Below are 22083 nucleotides of genomic sequence, written 5' to 3' on the forward strand. Positions count from 1 at the left end.
GAGTTAAAGTGTCTCTCTCCTGGGTGGAGCACAGGGTGTAGCACCATGCCACTTGCAAGGGGACAGATGCCCAAACAAAAGCTGGAGCAGGGGTGGACAAGAGGCTGCCAGGGGGCCAGATCTGGCCTGCCAAACCACTGGATCTGGCCCATGGCCACCGTGTTGGAACCCTTAGGCAGAGAATAGCTCTCACTTTAAAAAGCCAGCTGTTATTATTTGTATATGTTTTTACAGTGCCTAAAACAATGGGTTCTTGTTGGGACCCACTAAGTGCTCCTGTAATACAAAAACTAACAGCAGCAACAGCTTTGAAGCTGACCTCCCTTAGATGCTGCCAGCCGTGTGTGTCAGGAGAAGGAAGGATGATTTTCTTGCTCAGATAAATATTTTCATTTACAAAACTGCTACATCAAAAGCGAACTGTGCGTATTGGCTATTCTAAACATAGTTCCGTGTTTGATGGATGCTTAAAATGAAAAAGTCAGTTCAGCAACAAAATTGACAGACCACTCCCTGTTCAGAGTAATAACAGCAACACGAAATAGTAAAATAATCCATCCATGGGTATTTCCATGGGTCCCGACTGAAAAAGTCAGTTCTAAATATCTAATCTTCAACTAATTTAAAATTGAAACCCAAATTTTGTAGCTCCTATTTCCATCTCTATTAGTCTTTTCATTACAAAAGGCCCGAATATTTTTTGGGTCTCAAGAAAGTAAGGATGAGAGGTAGAGCTTCTCTCCTTAGATGCAAGAATGAAAACTTAAATAAATAATATGGCAATACTTTTGCCAATTTTAAAGCAGCCTCTCTTGTTATGCACCCATAACAATCCAATTATACTTGCAAAAGTGCACATGCAGCACCTGTAGATGTGTGCATAACTCAGATTTCTAGTTGTACCACTCCTTAGTCCGAACAAAGAAATAGTCACCCTGCTAGCCTGAAGGCTCTTTGGTGAATCCAGGAGTAATTGAGTGGGAGGAGGGGGAAAGCTGAGCTCCCATCTTGTAGGCAATAAAGTTTTCTGCCCCTATAGGCTTTTGTTTCAGCCCTACCCTTCCCACTTTTAAACTAATATATGCTGGATCTCATATGATGCCAGGGGCACGGCCTGAAAGAGACTGCTCCCCTACGATGAAACTGAAAATTACCGTGCACCTTTTTTCACCTTCCATCCAGCATCCTGGGGGTTGAGGGTGGAGGGTTTATATTAAAATAGTCAGTACTGTTTGTGGGCAGAAGTATTATTTGCTATGGGGCAGGAGGCTAGTTGCCCCCAAACCTTGGTTCCATACACACAATTTTTAAAACAATTTCACAGGGCAGCAGGGTGGCTTAAGGAGGTTGTGGAATCTCCATCATTGGAGATATTTAAGCAGATGAGAGAAACATCTGTCAGGGATGATCTAGATGGTGCTTGGTCTTGCCATGAAGCACTCATAAAACATTAGTGATCCAGGCCTCTGATGATGCCAGTTGTGGATCCCCTCACCTCATCTCTCTGGGGGGGGGGGGGGGAAGGGGTGGAGTTCAAGAGTCTTGCTTCAGTTAGGAGCCATTGGAAGCCCTGAGTAGAGGAAGCTTGGACTGACTCAACCTCAGAAACATTGGTGCTGCTACTGATCTGCACTGGAACAGCCATCTCATGGAGTTTGTGGTGATAATGAATTTGTGGTCTTGCCATTAAACATATTATGGTATAAGGCCCACATCAACCAGTGTTTTGGGGTACAAAACACAAGTGCCCACTCCTGGAAGTGCGTCAGTTTCATATGCAAAAAGAGAGCAGGCATAAATAGAGAACATCTGGGGTTGGGCTGATAATTTGGCCTTCATCTTCTATGTATGTGCACCCAGCAAAAAAAAGGAGCTGCAAATTTGGCCCTACCCAAGTAAATGTGTTCCAAATAATTTCAGACTAATGCAACAATGGGTGCCACCTGCTTAACCATGGCACTCACCTGGCTACTATAGTTATTAACATCAGAAAACATAAAGCAATCCATATACTGTATTGCTCCCATCATGGGCAAAAGCCTGTGTGATTCCTTCAAACTAACCTAATTCTCCTCTTTAGGACAGTTTAGACTGAACCCTGACTTGCACAGATCGAAGAGAACTATCGTCAGCCTCTGCATCTCTGCACAATGTTGGTTGTTAACGTTCTCTCAACTGCAGCCGTATCTGCTGAGCCACCCCAATAGCACTGATAAGAGGACCATTCTGTAGCTTATTCATTTACTAAAAAGTATATTTTGCTGCACTGAATGTCCCTTGCATCCTGACTACTAGAGGCATTCAGCACATCTTGTTAAACCCGGCCAGATTCTAGGCATATGACAAAAGTAGGGCATGTAAGACCCTGTGCTTCTGGGAGATGTCTTTTCAGCACTTCCATGCAGCATCTACATAGGACCATCTCCAAGCAACCACTGACTTGGCCCATGTATCCTTTCCAATTTTTAAGTGATATCATTGTCCTGATCATTGTCCCTTCCTGCCCCAATGGCTATTTAAGCACAGTCACATGCTACTATGCATCTACTCACTTGCGTTCCCCTCTTCTTCTGTAATCATAGAGACAGCAGAGTCTCAATGAAAAAAGCAAAGTTCTCAAGGTACATCCACACTAGCCCCCTAGTTCAATCTAGGGAGGCTAATGAGGGTGACCGACATTGCAAATGAAGTGCAGGATTTAAATATCCCATGATTCATTAGCATGTTCTCGGCCAGTCGCCATTTTAGAAATTGACTAGCCCAAAGTAACTGCCTGCGTCTACACGCAGCAGTGCAATGGGATTCCGAATTAAAGCCCTAAATCGAATTAGCTGTTATTCCTCCTGAAATGAGGTTTACTAGCTAATTCGATTTAGGGCTTTAATTCAGAATCCCGTTTCACTGCTGCGTGTAGACGCGGGCAGTTACTTTGGGCTAGTCAATTTCTAAAATGGTGACCGGCCGGGAACATGCTAATGAAACATGGGATATTTAAATCCCATGCTTCATTTGCAATTTCGGTCACCCTCATTAGTCTCCCTAGATCAAACTAGGGGGCTAGTGTAGACATACCCTCATAGAATAAATCTCAAGCTCAGCTAACAATTTTCTGTTGATATCTCCATGTTTGCAACCTTAAACCAGAATAATTTGTATATCATACAAAGCTAATGGCACTATTCCAAAACACAAGATGATATTTTTAAAAACCATGCTACAGGGAAGTCAATCATTTGTCTGAAATCCAGTGATATGCTGATCTCTCCTTCTATTGATAGCATGGCTAGTTCTGACAGGTGTTCCTAGGACATACTGTAGTTGAACAAAATATGTCTTTATATGCTCCAGTTTTGAAAAGCTGTGTTCTGATGAGGCAACTGTTAAAGGGACTGTCAGCATTAGGAAGACCAGATTATTAAATTTACTTCAGGCATCCAAGAGCACGGTACGAGTCTAACAGAAGAGTTTTCTCAACTCATAACATCTCTGAGGGTATGTCTACACTACAGAGTTAGTTCGAACTAACTTAGTTCGAATTAGTTAATTCGAACTACCGCGTCTAGAACTAAAAACTAGTTCGAATTAGCGTTTTGCTAATTCGAACTAGCATGACCATATTGAGTGGACCCTGAACAGGGCTTAAGGATGGCCGGAAGTAGTGCCGGCAGGGCATCAGAGGAGGACTTAGAGCGTGGAGATGCTGTCTCAGGCTAGCCGAGGGCTGCGCTTAAAGGGACCCGACCCCCACCCCGGACAGACAGTTCTCAGGGGTGCCCCGCTTGAAAACCAGTCCTAGCTTGGAGTGCCCACACTGGGCACATCACAGCACTCGGCCATCAGACCTGCTGCACTTGCCGCAGGCTGCCATCTGGGGAGAGGTGGCAATTGGAGGGCTGCAGGAGAGCTTCCACCCCCAGAAGCCCACAGAGTCAGCCCAGTCCTCCCCATCGGGGGCTCGTACCCCATTCCTCCCTCACCTCCTTCCACTTACCCTTCCCTAGCCCCCTTCCTGATGTACAAAATAAAGATAACGTTTCTTCCAACATTGACTCTGTCTTTATTGAACAAAATTGGGGGAGACTGGGAAAAGGAGGTAGGAGAGGGGAAGAGAAAGGCTGGGAGAGGGGAGGGCAATTAACATGATCAGGGGTTGGGAACAGGTCCCAGATGAAGAGAGGCTACAGAGACTGGGACTGTTCAGCTTAGAAAAGAGGAGATGGAGGGGGGACAGGATAGAGGTCTCTAAAAGCAGGGGTTGAGTGGAGAGGGTGCATTCAGAAAAGTTCTTCATGAGTTCCCATAAAGAAGGACTAGAGGACACCAAAGGAAAGGAATGGGTAGCAGGCTTCAAACGAGTAAGAGAAAGTTGTTCTTCTTCCCAAAGCAAATAGTTAACCTGTGGAACTCCTTGCTGCAGGAGGCTGTGAAGGCTAGAACTAGAACAGAGTTTAAAGGGAAGTGAGATCAAGTCATGGAGGTTGGGTCCATGGAGAGCTATTAGCCAGGGGGTAGGAGTGGTGTCCCTGCCCAAAGTTTGTGGAAGACTGGAGAGGGATGGCACGAGACAAATGGCTTGGTCACTATCTTCGGTCCATCCCCTCCAGGGTCCCTAGGGTTGGCCGCTGTCGGCAGACAGGCTACTGGGCTAGATGGACCTTTGGTCTGACCCAGGACGGCCATTGTAAGCTCAGGGCTTAGGGTCGGGGGTCTCAGTGGACCCCCTTGATTTTCATGCACACCTGCTCCTGGGTGGCCAGGCTGGCAGCTCTCCTGCCCTAGACGGCCACTTTCCTGTGCCTAGTGCGGAGATCGTGGACGAGGTCCACGATGTCCGCACTAGCCCAGGAAGGTGCCCGTCTCTTGCGGTCCCGGGCAAGCTCCCGGGAGCCGGCAGCCTGGTCCCGGGAAGAGGGGGTGGGCTGGGGGACATCGGGTGAGTGGCTCTGTGCCGTGCCAGGTGCAGGGTCTGCTGGCTGGGTGCTAGCAGGCTTGCACCTGGCACGGGCACCGTAGCCAGCCCGTGCCCCTTTAAGAGGTCCGGGGGCCGGGAGGGGGGCAATAGAGTTTCCCTGGTGTTGGCCAGAGTGGCCACCAGGGAAAGCTGGGGAGGGCTAGCCTCCCACTAGTTCGAATTAAGGGGCTACACACCCCTTAATTCGAACTAGTAAGTTCGAACTAGGCTTAATCCTCGTAAAATGAGGTTTTCCTAGTTTGAACTAAGCGCTCCGCTAGTTCGATTTAAATTCGAACTAGCGGAGCGCTAGTGTAGCACCTATGAATGTTAGTTCGAACTAACATCCGTTAGTTCGAACTAACATTGTAGTGTAGACATACCCTGACAGCTATATCAGAGTTACTTTATCCATGCCACAGCTGACCATGTGATATTTTTATATGTTCCTTAGACCAATTTAAGAACACTAAATGTATCTGTGTTCCCTGAGGACCCGAAAAAGTTCCCTATAAATTTTAAATATTCAACTGCAGTGGTATGGCAAATAGTTATTCCTGAATTCTTCTTCTGCAACGATTCTATGCTTACCCACACATCCATAATTTTATGGACATTTTGTTCATTTCACCTAGATTTCTGTCAGTGCTGCAGTGATTGACAAGTATTTTGCAAACTCTATCACATCATTTAAGGCCCCCTCAAAATCCTCTTCTGCCCTGCTGTGGCTTCTAGTGTGTTTTCTGAAATAAAGTGTTTGCTATATCAGTTTGCACATTGGGATTTTGCATGATGTTGCTTATTTCATGGATTGCCAGGAAATACCATTTAGAACTATAAGAACACAGAGAAAATTATTTCATCCACTAGAAAAGTGTGCCTTCTAAAAGAGCTTGTTGTACATCATTGTAATATCACCTCAAAGATTTTACACTTTCAATCTTATACTCCCACACTGTTAGAGAAGTTGATTTTAATGAGAGACTCTAAAAACTCCCATCAACTACAGGTAGATAATTTAGTGTAAACTGATGATTTAACAACAAATCAGAAGGATTAAGCTATGGCAACTAAGAGTTACATTAAGGCTATGTCTAGACTACGCTGAAGTTTCAAAAGAGGATATCTTCTTCTGATCTCACTTTCAAAAGTGGAGCTTTCAAAAGTGAAAGTAGTTGGGACAGAGTTTTTTCAGCAACCCCCCCTTTTTCGAAAAGCCACTCTTCCTCCAAAAATGAAGTTTATGCAGCTTTTTGAAAAAGAGGTGCTGAAAAAAAACCCATTCTGACTACTTTCACTTTTGAAAGCTCTGGTTCAAAGATTGGAGCAGGAATTTGCATATCCTCTTTCAAAACTTCAGCGTCGTCTAGATGAGCCCTCTGTTTTGATTATGCGAATAAGTAGTCCATACACCTTTGCTAATGTCCATTCACGCTAATACCATCAGATCCTTGATCTCTGTAGTCACAGAAGGCAGTCTCATGATTAATCATGCAGAAGGGAGAGATTTTCCAGTTTTAATGGCACATGAGCAGCACACCAAAGATGCACTGCTGCCATGAATCAGCAATCTCAAGCAAAACTGATGGGCCCATGACAGTGAACTTCCAGAATGTGAGCATAACATTTTTTTTTCACAAAACTCTCTTGCATAGTTTATAATCTTCTTTGATATTCCTCAACAAGACCATCCATCTACTAATATATTAAATTCTGAATACTTGTGCTGTGGGAACAGCGTCATAGTTATCAGCATGGAAGAGGCCCATTTGAATCCCTGAAATCCCAATATTATCCATCAAGTACCTCATTTTTTATCAGATAAGCTCTTTATTCAACTTTCATACTATTGGTTCTTTCAGTTCGTTCCAGGAATGCTGGGACTCCATGTAGTGTTGGAGCAGAAACTTTATATGGCTTTGGTCCTAATGCTCACTTAACAGAGAGATTTGTTTTCTTCACTTTCATGTATTTGCAGTAGGAATGCTCTCATCTCCCAAACATATTTATTTGAATCTCCCATCTGATAATTTTGCTTTTCAGTTCTTTCACCCAATCGCTATGAGTTTTCAATTATAATGGCCAATGGCTTTTCAATCACTTCAGCCAACTCCCACAGCACCCTTGACTGCATTAAATCCAGCCCCAAGGATTTATGTGTGTCCAGCTTTTCTAAATAGTTATTAACCTGATCTTTTTCTACTGAGGGCTGCCCACTTCCTTCCTATAATGTGCAGCCTAGTGCAGAAGTCTGGGAGCTGACCTTGTCTGTGAAGACAGAGGCAAAAAAAAAAAAAAAACCCTGTTGAGTACTTCAGCTTTTCCCCCATAAATTGTCACTAGGTTACCTCCCTCATTCAGTAAGGGTATGTCTACACTTGCCCCCTACTTCAAAGTAGGGAAGCAAATGAAGCATACCGAAGTTGCAAAGCAAGCCCGGGATTTAAATATCCCATGCTTGATTTGCATGTTCCCGGCCGGTCGCCATTTTAGAAATACACTAGCCTGGAGAAACTGCCCGCATCTACACACGGCAGTGAAACAGGAGTCTGATTTAAAGCCCTACCTCGAATGAATTGGTATTCCTCCTGCAATGAGGTTTACCAGTTAATTCGAATTAGGGGCTTTAAATTGGACTCCCGTGTCACTGCCATGTGTAGATGCGGGCAGTTACTCTGGGCTAGTGAATTTCTAAAATGGCAACCGGCCGGGAACATGCAAATCAAGCGTGGGATAGTTAAATCCCGGGCTTGATTTGCAATTTCGGTATGCTTCATTTGCCTCCCTACTTTGAAGTAGGGGGCAAGTGCAGACATACTGTAAGGGTCCCACACTTTCTGTGACCACCCTCTTATTGCTAACATGCCTGTAAAAACCTCTCTTGTTACCTATCAAATCCCTTGTTAACTGCAATTCCTAGTTCACTTTGGTCTTCCTGATTACACCCTTACACGTATGAGCAATATATTTATAGTTTTCCCTAGTCATTTGCCCAAGTTTCCACTTCTTGTAAGCTTTCTTTTTGTGTTTAAGCTCTTCAGGGATTTCACTGTTAAGCCAAGCTGGTCGCCTATCTCATTTGCTTTTCTTAAAGCACATCAGGATGGTTTGTTCCTGAACTTTCAAAAAGGCTTCTTTAAAATACACCATCTCTCCTGGATTCCTTTCCTCTTTGTGTTAGCATCCCAGGGGAGCCTGCCTGTCGGTTCCCTGAGGGACTGAAAAGATGATTTTTCGAAGCCCAGTGTCTATATTTTGCTGCTCTCCTTTCTTCCTTTGGTCAGGATCCTGAACTTGACCATCTCATGATCACTGCTGCCCAGGTTGCAATCCTCATCTACTTCCTCTACTAATTCCTTCCTATTCATGAGCAGCAGATCAAGCTGTGCATGGTCCCTGGTTGGTTCCTTCAGCACTTGTACCAGGAAGTTGTCCCCCACATTCTCCAAAAACTTCCTGGATTGTCTGTGTACTGCTGTATTGGTCTCCCAACAGATGTCAGGGTGATTGAAGTCCCCTATGACAACCAGGGCCTGTGATCTGGAAGCTTTTGATAGTTGTCTGAAGAAAGCCTCATCTAAGTCATCCACTTGATTTGATGTCGAAGACACCCACCACAACATCACCCTTGTTGCCCGCACTTCTAAACTTAACCCAAAGACTCTCAGCTTGTTTTTCTCCCTCTATATACTGGAGCTCTCAGCAATCATACTGCTTTCTTACACACTGTGCAACTCCTCCACATTTTCCCCCCTGCCTGTCCTTCCCGAACAATTTATACACTTCTGTGATAGTGCTCCAATCATGTGAATTGTCCTGTGAATTCTCCAGTATTCCAGTCAATTCGCAGGTCTTTGACTGTGCCAGGATTTGCAATTCTTCCTGCTTATTTCCCAGGCTTCTTGCATTCATGCACAGACACCTTAGATAACTAGCAGATTGTCCTACTTTCTCAGTACAAATCAGGGGTCCTCCTCTCTTGCACCTTCCTCCTTGTATTTCTTCCTGGTATCCCACTTCCCCACATACTTCAGGGCTTAGATCACTATCCTCTGACAAACCTAGTTTAAAGTCCTACTCTCTAGGTTTGCCTGACTGCAAAGATGCTCTTCCCTCTCTTCATTAGGTGGATCCCATCTCTTCCTAGCAATCTTTGTGCCTGGAACAGAATCCCATCGTTGAAGAATCCCAAACCCTCTCATCCTGAAGATTTATGGTGCCCTATATGGTACTATTAAACTGGTGCCCCTCTGCCCAACAGCAATCTGGTAGGAGGGGGTTGACGATTTTTTAGATGTAATTTTATACTCTTTGGCAACAGTCTAATGAAATATTTTGAAGCAAATGTTAAGCTAAGGTCCTGTAGATTAAAACAGTAAATTCAGAAACTGACAGGATATACCTGGGGTTGGCAAATGCTTGTTAAATGGCTTCATTACCATTTGAATGGCTCTTTCACAGGTACAATGTTCTGCTAATAGTCTGGAAGGCTTTTTTATTCTGGAAGGCTTATTTAAGTTAACTAGAGCCTCTCTGGAGGAAGAGAAGCAGAGCCACAGAATAGGAATAAGAGGAGGTGGGTGGACATTAAGACCCAGCAATGCCCCAAATTTTCAGATGCCTGAGGCAGCTGCATGTTCTGCGTATGGGTAAGGACAGCCATGGCCTCAGGGGAACAGACAAGAGTCATAGGTGCTGGTGAGCAATGCAAGTCCTGGCCAGAGGACTCTAGAGGAGCAGGGAGTGGTCATACAGTCATCAGCTGGCGAGAAGTGGTGCTTTGAAGGGAAAACTGCCACTTTTCTCCAGCCATTGGCTGCACAGCTGCCCACTGCTCCTCTGGGCCCTGCATCTGCCACTTGCTGCCTCTTGGTGAATGGTCGCTGGGTGCAGCATGTGTGGGGGGCAGCTGGGAGATGGAGTAGCCACATTGAGTTGGCACAAAGCCCATAGGGTGTGTGTGGCTTGGAGATACCAAGAAGTCCCCTTTAGAATCTCTGCCTACCTCCTCATCCTCCTCTAATTAAACCTGAGCATTCAAAGTTAAATAAAAAATTATTTCTACTCTTTTTCATTGTTAATATACAGAATTTCAGCTACAATGGGTTAAATAAGCTTTTGTGGGCTAGCTTGGGAACCTAACTACCATTTACAACATTGTTATGATGGGAAAATGTATTCTGAATTCCAAACAACCAGCTTACAAATGAACTTATAAAGCAGTTCATAAGTTGGGGACTTCCTGTATAGAAGTTCAGTCTCTGGCTGGAGCCTGGGCTTTGGGACCCTCTGGACTTCTCAGGGTCCCAGGCCCAGGGACAAGATGCAGCCCAAATGTCTACACTGCAGTTTTGTAGCTCCACAGCTAGAGTCTCATGAGCCTGAGTCAGATGACACAGGACACTCACAGGTGTTTAACTGGCCTGTGGACATACCTTATGCAAAGAGAGGACCAAAGCTCTGATTTACATTGTGAAAAGAGACTTAGGATGAACTTAACTGAAGTCTGAAGTTTGCATGAAATCAAATTTCTCAGCAAATATGTCCATTCTTTCCTTTCTGCCACTCAAAGAACGCAGTATGAATTTGAACAAATTCGGGAGACAACAAAGCCCACCCAGCAGCAGTTTTACTGGCTGCGTGGAGAACATCCACATTAAGACACAAACACCCTCCTCTACATCACAATAATTCTCTCTTGTGTTATCCCACCATGTGACTAACCCAAAATATTTCATAGCAACTTTCTCAGGTATTAAAACCACTGCATGTAGTTCAGAAAGCAGAAGCCTCTTAAAGCGTTTGCCCTCCATTATTCTATCAGAGGGACTGGGTTTGTTTCCTCAAGAAATAAGCTATGGGGCCTTCTCCAAACACCTGCATATTAGCCAAATACCCGCATTTGCAGCAGCCCTAATGCCTGGGATCCCTCATTTCTTACTACTTTGAAATAGCATGGCCTTAATGGACCCTGCCTACTGGGGCCTCCTCTGGCTGCAGCTTCTCTCAGGATACATTTAAAGGAGGTTCCCAACAGTGTAGTGGGGAGTGGGGTGGGGACAAGAGAAGCAGCAACCCGGAATGATGATCAGGGAAAATGACTGGAGATCACATATATGAGAAAATGGAAAGTGCATGTGAGAGAGCCAAGAGCAATGGAACTCCTTCCATCCCTTCAAATGTCCACCCCTGGTTAGAGGGAAGTGCCTGTAAAAGGGTTCTGCAAGCTCAGCCTAGAGTCGATTATTAGTTTTGACTTAATCACCAAGCTCTGCCCACAGCACTTATTTTGTACAAGGCCCTGGAAAACCTGGCACTAGTCTCTGAGTCAAAGCTGTGATAATTTTCAGAATTTCCTTTGAACTGTAGATGACTTTCACCCAAATGGCAACTGAAAGGGCTTATTTTCTAAGGAATTAATGCTTAATCCTGCACGTAAGCAGTTTAGTTCATAGTCCCTTTGTCTGAAAAAGAAATTTTGCCTAAAACCGTGTTACAAAGCAAAAGTAGTTACATATCAATTCTGGTTTAGTTTTAATATTTATTATAGCTAGATAATTTTCTTTATTGTAAATCACTTTTGTGTCCTCATCTTTGCTTGAGCAGATACTGTCATTCTTTGCTTGTTAATTAAGTTCACTCACACAATGCTCATAAAGTGTTTTTTCCCCTTTTTAAAAACCTAACAAAACAATACCATGTCTACTTTAAACACTTTTCTATAGGAATGAACAGGATTGTAGAAAAACAATTTCTGCAAGTCATAATTATACAGAGCATTTCATAATAAGCATCAGGAGATTTCTATTCAGTGAACAAAAATCTGTTCTCAGTTAGCAATGAATTTGCCATTATAATGATTATGGTTCTTAGTTTAATTCACAGACAAATTTTAGAAAAACTTCTGTGAGCAAAGCAGAATTATGCTGTTAGAAGCTGAGTTTTGCATATCCATGTGTAACATAATCAACCTCTAAGATTCCATAAAAGTCAAGTAGGTTAGAATCATAGAATCACAGAACACTAGAACTGAAAGGGACTTCAAGAAGTCATCGAGTCCAGTCACCTGTCCTCACAGAAGGACCCAGTACCTTCTAGACCAATGTTTCTCATCCTTTTTAAAAATAAAGTACCACTTTTTTAACAAAAAAATGTAAGTACTCCCAGTACCTAGTTTTCAGACACACAATTTTTTTTTCTACCATTGCAACACATTTGTTTAAACAACTTGATAGTAGCTAGATGGGCGATGAAATTTTTGGGTGTAAAAAGTCCAAAAATAATCAAGCGCTGTAAAACTTAAAACAAAAATTCAACAAATTTCAGTTGTGTAGATGTGCCCCCCCAGACTTCTCTCAAGTACCTTTAAGAGTTCTTATATCACTGGTTGAGAAACACTGTTTTAGACCATCCTTGATAGATGTATGTGTAGCCTGCTCTTAAATATCTCCAGAGATGGAGATTCCACAACCTCCCTAGGCAATTTATTGTAATGTTTAACCACCCTGACAGGAAGTTTTTCCTACTGTCCAGAATGTTGAAGCAAAATTCATAGTAAAAATAATAAGTCTTATAATAGGGATCGGAGGAGGAAAAGTTATTCCTCAGATCTGTGGCTACAAGGATCCATTTCAATATAGTAGTTGGCTCTCGGAAATGCTACCATTTTAGCATTTAAACAGTTGTAGATGCTACTAATTCTGAATTGGTCTAATACAGAAAATGCTATAATATATATTCTGTGAAAGCTGCAAAATTATGCTTTTCTCAGAGGTAGAGTCAATTCCATATGGCACTCAGAATCGTCAAGGACTCAAATTAAGGATGTTCATTAAAATCAAATTTATAAATTTAAGAAAATTATTTTCACATTCACACTCCCACCTTTGATTCACTCCATCGGGTTTTGGTAATGCAAGAATCTCAGAACAGTAGCACATCTTCCACATGCAGCAATATCTAGTTCAAATAGGACGTTTGCTATGCATTTAACTACAACTACTTGATTTTTGATATTATAACACTTTCTCTAGAAGTTACTTGTATTCACACTTCAAGAATGAGAACTGAGAATGAAAAGAAAGTATAATAAAACAAAGAATGGAGATGAGATGACAGGAAAACTATATACCATTTGCTTTCAATAAATGGAAGAATAATACAAATACAGTAAACATGAGGAAGTAAAAAGAAAAAAAGTTTTACCCTATTTAAAAAGTATATTTAAATATGTAGGAAATTGTTCTTATAGTTCTGATTTCATGGAAATATATCAAATATATTTGTACACAAGTATTTCTTCCCTCTTTGTTCTTGTACACTCCTGATAGGTGAAAGAGATTACATTATAGTTTATTCTCTCACTTGCTGGTGCTCTCTCTCTCTTGCAATTCCTTAATTCTACACATAACAATGAAACTTCCTCTGAGGTAAGCAACTAGTGTTCAATAGTCAAGGCATTTATTTGTGCCAACACATGGACTGATTAATCCTGGATTTCCTACTAGCAGCTGGAAAAGATGGATATACAAGAGAAAAAAAGTGTATCCTAAAAATGATTTCAACGTATTGAATGCCATTGCCTAAAACTCTGAAGATTCTCTCATAAATTAGATGTGTTCCTACTGAGTCAGGAAGAGCAGTTCCTTGAACCTGAGTCTCTTACAGCTTACAGGAGTGCTCTAGCCATTACAGACAGCATCAAAAGTTTCAGAGAGGTAGCAGTGTTAAGTTTGTAACTAAAAAAACTTAAAAAATAATGAATAGTCTTGCAGCACCTAAGAGACTAACAAAACATGCAGATGGTATCATGAGCTTTCATGGACACAACCTGATTCTTCAGATGAATGAAGTTAAGGGATCCAGTTTCCAAATAAATAGCAGAGAAAGAGAAGGGATTGGAGAGAGTAGGGAGGTGGAGAGAGAAGGAAAAACAAGGGAAACATTACAGCATCAGTCTTTCTCTTGTGGCTTCTTCTTCCTGCCCCTAGTTGGAGATATTAGAGTATCTGTAAATGATACATTATTTTCTAGGTGAGTGGAACACTGACTGACACTGCAGATCAGTGTTCACCTATGTAGTGGTCAATTGCGGAAGAACTTTGTACGTGCTAGTTTAAAAATAAATAAACTAATTTATTTATAGACTGCCTACCTCCCAGAACTGGAAGGAACCTTGAAAGGTCATTGAGTCCAGTCCCCTGCCTTCACAGCAGGACCAAGTACCATCCCCAACACATTTTTGCCCCAAATAGCCTCTGCAAGGATTAAACTCACAACCCTGGGTTTAGCAAGTCAATGTTCAAACCACTGAGCTATCCCTCCCATCCTATAGTGAGGCCTGCATTCTTTCCCACCTTTCCCTTTTCCCTATATCTGATGAGCCAGAAGCAAGTCTTTGGGAGCATACGCCACTTAAGATAAGCATTGTTGTAGCAAGAACAAGTATGAGATAAGGGTAAAGGGCAAGAACGCATAAACAATTCTGTTTACCCTACCATACTGATCACGTAAACAGGGCCAAAGGACAAGAAGATCCAGATCAGAACCAGATCGATAACTAACAGCTAAGCTCTACATCAGCACTAATGAGTAAGTCCTGGAAATTTCCAAACTGCCAAACAAGGCAGGAAAACTGTATTTAAAGACTATGTATTTAAGGCTGCCTCAGAGCCTAGCAAATTGGACTTCACCAATGGGCTTTGGGTACCAGCGCCTCGGAAGCTGAGACAACCTCCCACTTCGTCCGCAGCCTACCCGGGGTCCCAGGTTTGCAAGAAAGGATGTAAGATATGCCGCTTCTTTGTTATGTTGTTCTTCCATTTATGGGGCACAACTGTTAGCTGTCAGGAAATAAACTACTTGTATTTAACAGATACCTGTGTGGTGTCCTTTCTACTTTGGGAATTCAGTGTCGGACCATAGACTTACTCTGGCCAGCTACAACCTAGGATAGGGGAGGCCCAGTTTAACGTCCCTGCTCTGTTGGGAATCTGAGCAGGGCCTGGAACCTAAGGGTACGTCTACACTACAGCGCTAGTTCGAACTAACTTAGTTCGAATTAGTTAATTCGAACTAAGCTAGTTCGAACTAACGCATCTAGAACTAAAAACTAGTTCGAACTAGCGTTTTGCTAGTTCGAACTAGTAAGTCCACATTGAGTGGACTCTGAACAGGGCTTAATGATGGCCGGAAGCAGTGCCGGCAGGGCATAAAAGGAGGACTTAGAGCATGGAGATACTGTCTCAGGCTAGCCGAGGGCTGCGCTTAAAGGGTCCCGACCCCCACCCCGGACAGACAGTTCTCAGGGGTGCCCCACTTGCAAAGAAGTTCTGGCTTGGAGTGCCCTGAGTGCCCACACTGGGCACATCACACCACTCGGCCATCAGCCCGGCTGCACTTGCCGCAGGCTGCCATCTGGGGAGAGGGAGTAATTGGGGGGCTGCAGGAGAGCTTCCACCCCCAGAAGCCCGCAGAGCCAGCCCAGTCCTCCCCATCGGGGGCTCGTACCCCATTCCTCCCTCACCTCCTTCCACTTGCCCTTCCCTAGCCCCCCTTCTTATTGATGTACAAAATAAAGATAACGTTTCTTCCAACATTGACTCTGTCTTTATTGAAAAAAACTGGGGGAGACTGGGAAAAGGAGGTGGGAGAGGGGAAGAGAAAGGCTGGGAGAGGGGAGGGCAACTAACATGATCAGGGGTTGGGAACAGGTCCCAGATGAAGAGAGGCTACAGAGACTGGGACTGTTCAGCTTAGAAAAGAGGAGACGGAGGGGGGACAGGATAGAGGTCTATAAAAGCAGGGGTTGGGTGGAGAGGGTGCATTCAGAAAAGTTCTTCATGAGTTCCCATAAAGAAGGACTAGAGGACACCAAAGGAAAGGAATGGGTAGCAGGCTTCAAACTAGTAAGAGAAAGTTGTTCTTGACAAAGCAAATAGTTAACCTGTGGAACTCCTTGCTGCAGGAGGCTGTGAAGGCTAGAACTAGAACAGAGTTTAAAGGGAAGTGAGATCAAGTGATGGAGGTTGGGTCCATGGAGTCCTATTAGCCAGAGGGTAGGAGTGGTGTCCCTGCCCAAAGTTTGTGGAAGGCTGGAGAGGGATGGCACGAGACAAATGGCTTGGTCATTGTCTTCGGTCCATCCCCTCCAGGGTCCCTAGGGTTGGCCGCTGTCGGCAGACAGGCTACTGGGCTAGATGGACCTTTGGTCTGACCCAGTACGGCCATTGTAAGCTCAGGGCTCAGTGTCGGGGGTCTCAGTGGACCCCCTTGATTTTCATGCACACCTGGTCCTGGGTGGCCAGGCTGGCAGCTCTCCTGCCCTAGCCGGCCACTTTCCTGTGCCTAGTGCGGAGATCGTGGACGAGGTCCACGATGTCCGCACTAGCCCAGGAAGGTGCCCGCCTCTTGCGGTCCAGGGCAAGCTCCCGGGAGCCGCCAGCCTGGTCCCGGCAAGAGGGGGTGGGCTGGGGGGCATCGGGTGGGTGGCTCTGTGCCGTGCCAGGTGCAGGGTCTGCTAGCTGGGTGCTGGCAGGCTTGCACCTGGCACGGGCACCGTAGCCAGCCCGTGCCCCTTTAAGGGGTCCGGGGCCGGGAGGGGGGCATAGAGTTTCCCAGAGTGGCCACCAGGGAAACCTGGGGAGGGCCTCCCACTAGTTCGAACTAAAGGGCTACACAGCCTTAGTTCGAACTAGCTAGTTCGAACTAGGCGTTAGTCCTCGTAGAGGTTTACCTAGTTCGAACTAAGCGCTCCGCTAGTTCGATTCAAATTCGAACTAGCGGAGCGCTAGTGTAGCGCATAGGAAAGTTAGTTCGAACTAACGTCCGTTAGTTCGAACTAACTTTCTAGTGTAGACATACCCTAAGTCTCACATATCCCAAGTAAGTGCCTTAGATATCAGCCTGTTGGCTATTCTGAGAGCTCTCTCCCATGAAAAATTCTGAGAGGTCTCTGAAGTCCTGGCAAAACGGAGATTATATTTACTTGGCAAGCCTTAGCGTTATACAGGCAGTCCCCGGGTTACGTACAAGATAGGGACTGTAGGTTTGTTCTTAAGTTGAATTTGTATGTAAGTTGGTACTGATACATATTGTAGGGGAAACTCTAGCCAAACATTTCTCCAGAGCTCAGTTTTATTCTCCCACACCTCACTTCCCTCAGTCCTTTATTCTCAAGCTGAGGTGTCTGCTGAGGAAAGCCGCTCCGCGTCTCCCTGGTCTGCTGAGGAGGGTGCTAGCTTCGCGTCTCTCTGGTCTGCTGGGGGGAAGCAGCTAGTGCTGAGTTGTCTCACCCCGTCTGTAAGTAGGGATCCAATGTAAGTCGGATCCATGTAACCCGGGGACTGCCTGTAGTTTATTTGGGGTATAACTATGTCCCCACTAGGAGAGATACTGATATAATTATAACCTCATACCCAATAGAAAGCATTATTTTGATACATTATCAGTGCATAGGCCAGGCCTAAGTTTATGGGACTTAAATCCCCTGCTTCATTTTAAAGACTCTAGGCATTTCACAGGTCATTCTATGAGTATGTATCTGATCTAACATGACCATTGGTTATTCTCAGGGATGAGTAGTTCTGTCTGGGTGAGCAGAGTTTTCTTAACCAAAACTCAACTCCCTTACCTCCCTCGGATATGCAATATTGATTTATTGACAGTCCACAGTCAGTCTGTCACAGGTTACTCTCTTCTGGTACTTAAAAGTAATTCTTGACTGGACTGAATATTGGTAAGGATTTGTAACAATTGATGAGTGAATGATAATGAAAATAAGGTAAGTACAGTTTGTATGGGAGTCACTGTATTAACTGTTTTAAGTCTCTAACCATACTCAATATGAATTAGAAGTACACAGAGGACTGAGCAGAACTAGACTGAGCTAAATGCTTGTGAAGGGAGAAATCCATTCCATCCATGTCAATTGTGAGTTTTCAGACTCTGTAAAGTTGGGGAGTAGATTGTTTGGGGAAGTTATTTACATTCTGAACCTAGCACAAAGGTGCTTGGCTGATGCTCAGCCATCTCAAAAATACTATTTTAATAGGCTAGAAGAGTGGCTGTACCACATCTATGCCAGCTTCATGGGCCATTGTGGCCAGTATTCAATTTTTTTCCATCCACTGGTAGAATAAATTTCATTATGTGCACCAAGGCATGTGTGGATGTGTGCCACCAAAAGAAATTGGCAGCTGTGAACAGCTGTGGACGCTCTGCTAATCAGCTGGGTAGTGCCTGAATTTCTCCTGGGCAGCCCCTCTAAGTACTCAGCTTACTGGGAACACTGATTGGGGCCACTGGATCTGTCCTTGTTTTCCCCCAAACATTCTGGAAAGGGTTCATACTGGAGACACTGGTGCACAGACACCCAACATTAACACTTAGCCGAGAGGCTTTTCACACAATGTCAAAATCAGTACAACAAAACAAGAATTAACATGTCTCTTTTTTCATCTGTTTGTGTGATGTCTGTGTACCATCCATTTAACCAAGTTTGCTATTGTGCAGATTTTCTTTTGAGGTCTTAAGTGGGTGTTTTTTCTTTTTATACTAGCAGATGTACCTGGTGTTGCTCGGGTCTTTAACTGAAGGATTTAAAAAAAATGAAAAATACACGTGTTATTTCAATTATTGTATTTTTCACAAATGAGGGAAAATGAACGCTGAAGTGAGAATTAGGAGGTGTGGAGGGGTAGAGGATAGATAGTTTATGGCAGAGGGTTGGGAGGTGTCAGGGCAAGGGGAGGGAAAGGGGGTAGCTCATGGAAAGGGGAGGGGGTGCTGAAGTCAAGGCAGTAGAGGGGCTCAGGACAGGGAGCTGGGAGGTCAGGGAGGATTACCAGGGCTGCCATTGGCAACAAGATTGGTGCTGCTCCAGCAGCAACTCCTCTCAGAGAGCTGGGGCAGCGCTTCTGTGTCAGCAGGTCCCCACAGTTGCCCTTCCAAGTGGCCTGTAGGCTATCTGGGGGAAGAGGCTCCGAGGACTGCTTCCTCTTGCAGCAGCCCCCCTAAAGCCTACAGACTGTCTGAGGGGGAAAGTCTTCAGGGGCTGCCCCCTCCTCCAGCAATCCCCGCCCCCCCTCCCCACGGCCTGCAGCCTCTCCATGAGGGGGGCAGACAGGATCCAGGTTTGGAGAAGAGGGGCTTCTTTTTTGTGTGCTGGCAGGCATGATGGCAGAGCCCCAGCTCTCCTGGCTGATCTCTTTGTGCTGCAGCTGCCCCCAATGGCCACACTCAGTGTAGTGTCCCTCCCCTTTCTGTGCCCCTTCCTTTTGTGTTCCTCCTCTCTCTGTTCCCGCACTTACCATGTTATGGGAAATAGTCCCATTCCTGTCACTTCCCATTTTCCAGGCACAACCAAACCCTGACTTTGGTTTAAGTTAGGGTAAGAGAAAGCCGTATATCAAATTTGGTAATCTACCTCTGACAGTTTAGGAGTTCTTGAACAAATGGACAAACAGATGCACAAACAGATACACTCTAAAATACATATATAGATTTTTGTAAACTATCTGCATATTCTTTAATAAAATATATTCCATACATCAATAGTTATGAATCTATAAATTGGAGGCTTTCAATACACATTAGCATTCTTATATTTGAGTTGTACTCACCTGGTTGGGAAAGTCAGCCTTCAGTTCAGTGATACTTTTACACCAATATTCTGCAGTTTTCTCACTGATGAGCTCAATGTTTAAGAAAGAGCCTTGACCTGGGCCATATATGGGGCCCGATGTAATTCCACGTATAATTCTTGGAGAAACATTGGTTACAATGTCCTGTTAAAACAATAAAAATACCTTTCAGATTGACTTACAAAGTAAAAACACAAAAGCCACATTCCTACAGTCTATTTATATGCTACAACATATTAATGAAAGGGAAAACATCCATTTAAAAACCTACTTCCATCCAAAAGGGTTATATGTACTTTTATTATACGTAACACATAAGATTAGAGGCTGGAGTAAAAAATATGTTGTTTCCCCCCCCCTCCCCAGTCTGATTGCTTTGTGCATTGGTAAGTTGCAGATCTTCTCCTGCCCATGCTGATCACAGAAACTATGAGTTGTTACAGATTCTAGCAACAAAGCTTTGGCTCTTTAGCTCAAGCTGTAGCAGCTCATGCATTTAGCTTTGGAAGTCCTTGATTCAATCCCTGGTGTGTCAGTCAAGATGGTGGCTATCACATAAATCCTAGATGAGCCCACACTTACATGATGGCTGTTATCTTGGCCAACACACTGGGGATTGAACAGGTGATCTCCAGAGCTAAAAGCATGAGGTGCCTGAGCTAAGGAACAAGACTCTATAGCTAGAGGCTGTCACAACCCATCCTCCCCAAACTGGCAGAGAAGGCAACACACATTTGTCAGTGCATTATACAGAGTCAGTTTCATGGTTTCCTCTGCATTATCCGGTAGCCTATTATCTGTAAGTTACTTACATGCACAAGGTTGTGGTATCTTGTCCAAAGGGTGAAACTGACTAAACCATGTCTGAGCGTGTCTGTGGAATCCATTCCCCCAAACAAAGGTGCAGCTTGTAAACATTATTCTAGCATATAGACTACAATAATGTTCGGCGACTTTCTGCACCTCCTATTTGGGTATACTGAGTTTTGTATCTCTGTAATTATGGATCCAAAGGCCTTGAACCTAGACTGCTCACAAGAGTTCCTCTGTATCCTAGCTATGCCCCCACTGCAGCATGCAGAGGGTGAAGTCACTCTGGTATATATAAGTGCCTTCACCAGTCTTTTGTTTGTAGAGAATGCACATTCACAATATTTATGCCAGTTCATTGTGGTATATAGAGATACAAGACTGTAATGCCTTTTGTTTTCTATGTCCTATGTCTTTAAATTTCTCTTTGGGTTGCAAGTTCAGCAGCCATTTTGTTCTCAGGGTTAATGCAGCCTGTGAAAAAGGATACATGCACATAAAGTGGTCTCTCTCTAATTCTCATCATAATTGTATTTGTGTTCTCTATTGTTTTATTTTTTCAATCTAGACTGCAAGGACGTATTTTGCTCTTAAAGTGCAAACATACCACTACAAGATATTTAAACAACATAAGAAAATCACATACAAAGTATTATTTAAATGGTATGATTTTGATTTAAAGCAGAAGTGATGTATGACTGTACTGAAAAAAACTTTCATGTAGGCCACAATGCTGCAACTGCATGCACCCAACCACAGCTCTGCATCCCAGAAAGGCAAACTCTAAATTCTGTGCTCCACTGAAGTCAAAGGGGGTCTATATGAAAAAAGTGGTTCAGGCATGTAATAGCAACACTGAAGCTCCAACCATCAAAAGAAAGTGCCCCTGGGTATTAGCAGTACCAGTACATCAGACTTCAACATAATAATGACGGGGCGAGAAAGAATAGCTACAAATTCAAACTCAATGTTGTAAAACATCATTTTCTCTCAGATTAATGCAAGATCATCATACTATTTCATAACAAACAGTAAACAAATACAAAATTAACTTGTTTGTTAGGAATAATTAAGCTACAATTCACAACTGCCTTATATCTGTATTAACAAAGATCTGTAATATTCTGACATCATTTAAAATTAAAGAGAATCATAGATGGAAAAATGCTTCTTTTGCCAATTTCTAATTAAAAATAATTTTGAATAAAGGTCAGTCGGTGAAGGATTTATCAGAATTATTTGTTTAAGTACCCCTCCTCACCATCTTGTCACTTTTAGATAGATAACATGAACCCCCATTAGTATATAGCAATTAAGGTCAATTTACATATTTTAATTAAGAACCATCCCCTATAAAACAATTAGGGTAATAGGCATACTAACTGGATTTCATAACATTTGGACATTTTTCCAACTAGATAGACAGGAAACCTTAATTAGCATTAATTAGTGCTTATCTGCATATGTTTGATAAGGCATACCCTTGCCACAAAAGATTATTTATTCCTGAATCTGCCAAATGCTAGAGTTGCAGAGCATAAAAGGACTTTTCTTCATATTGTATGTAAATTTCTGGTAATTTTCATTTGTTTCCACATTTAAATAATTTTCCATTTTCTTTCTCTATTTCTGTATACATTGAAATATTTTGGGTAAATATGTACAGTCACAGTTACAGAA

General features: G+C 43.4%; 1 protein-coding gene across 5 annotated transcripts in view; it reads right to left on the minus strand.

The window, feature by feature from the left end:
• The window catches only part of DPYD (dihydropyrimidine dehydrogenase), a 675852-nt gene that overhangs the window by 190421 nt on the left and 463348 nt on the right, over window positions 1–22083 (minus strand). For all 5 annotated transcript variants that reach the window (XM_075936591.2, XM_075936588.2, XM_075936587.2 and 2 more), the window contains one exon: window positions 19573–19737. In XM_075936591.2, the coding sequence (XP_075792706.1) occupies window positions 19573–19737 (165 nt within the window). The remainder of the gene's footprint in view (window positions 1–19572; window positions 19738–22083) is intronic.

This window comes from Pelodiscus sinensis, chromosome 9 (assembly GCF_052426305.1).
Source record: "Pelodiscus sinensis isolate ZL-2025 chromosome 9, ASM5242630v1, whole genome shotgun sequence".
Lineage (NCBI taxonomy): Eukaryota > Metazoa > Chordata > Testudines > Trionychidae > Pelodiscus > Pelodiscus sinensis.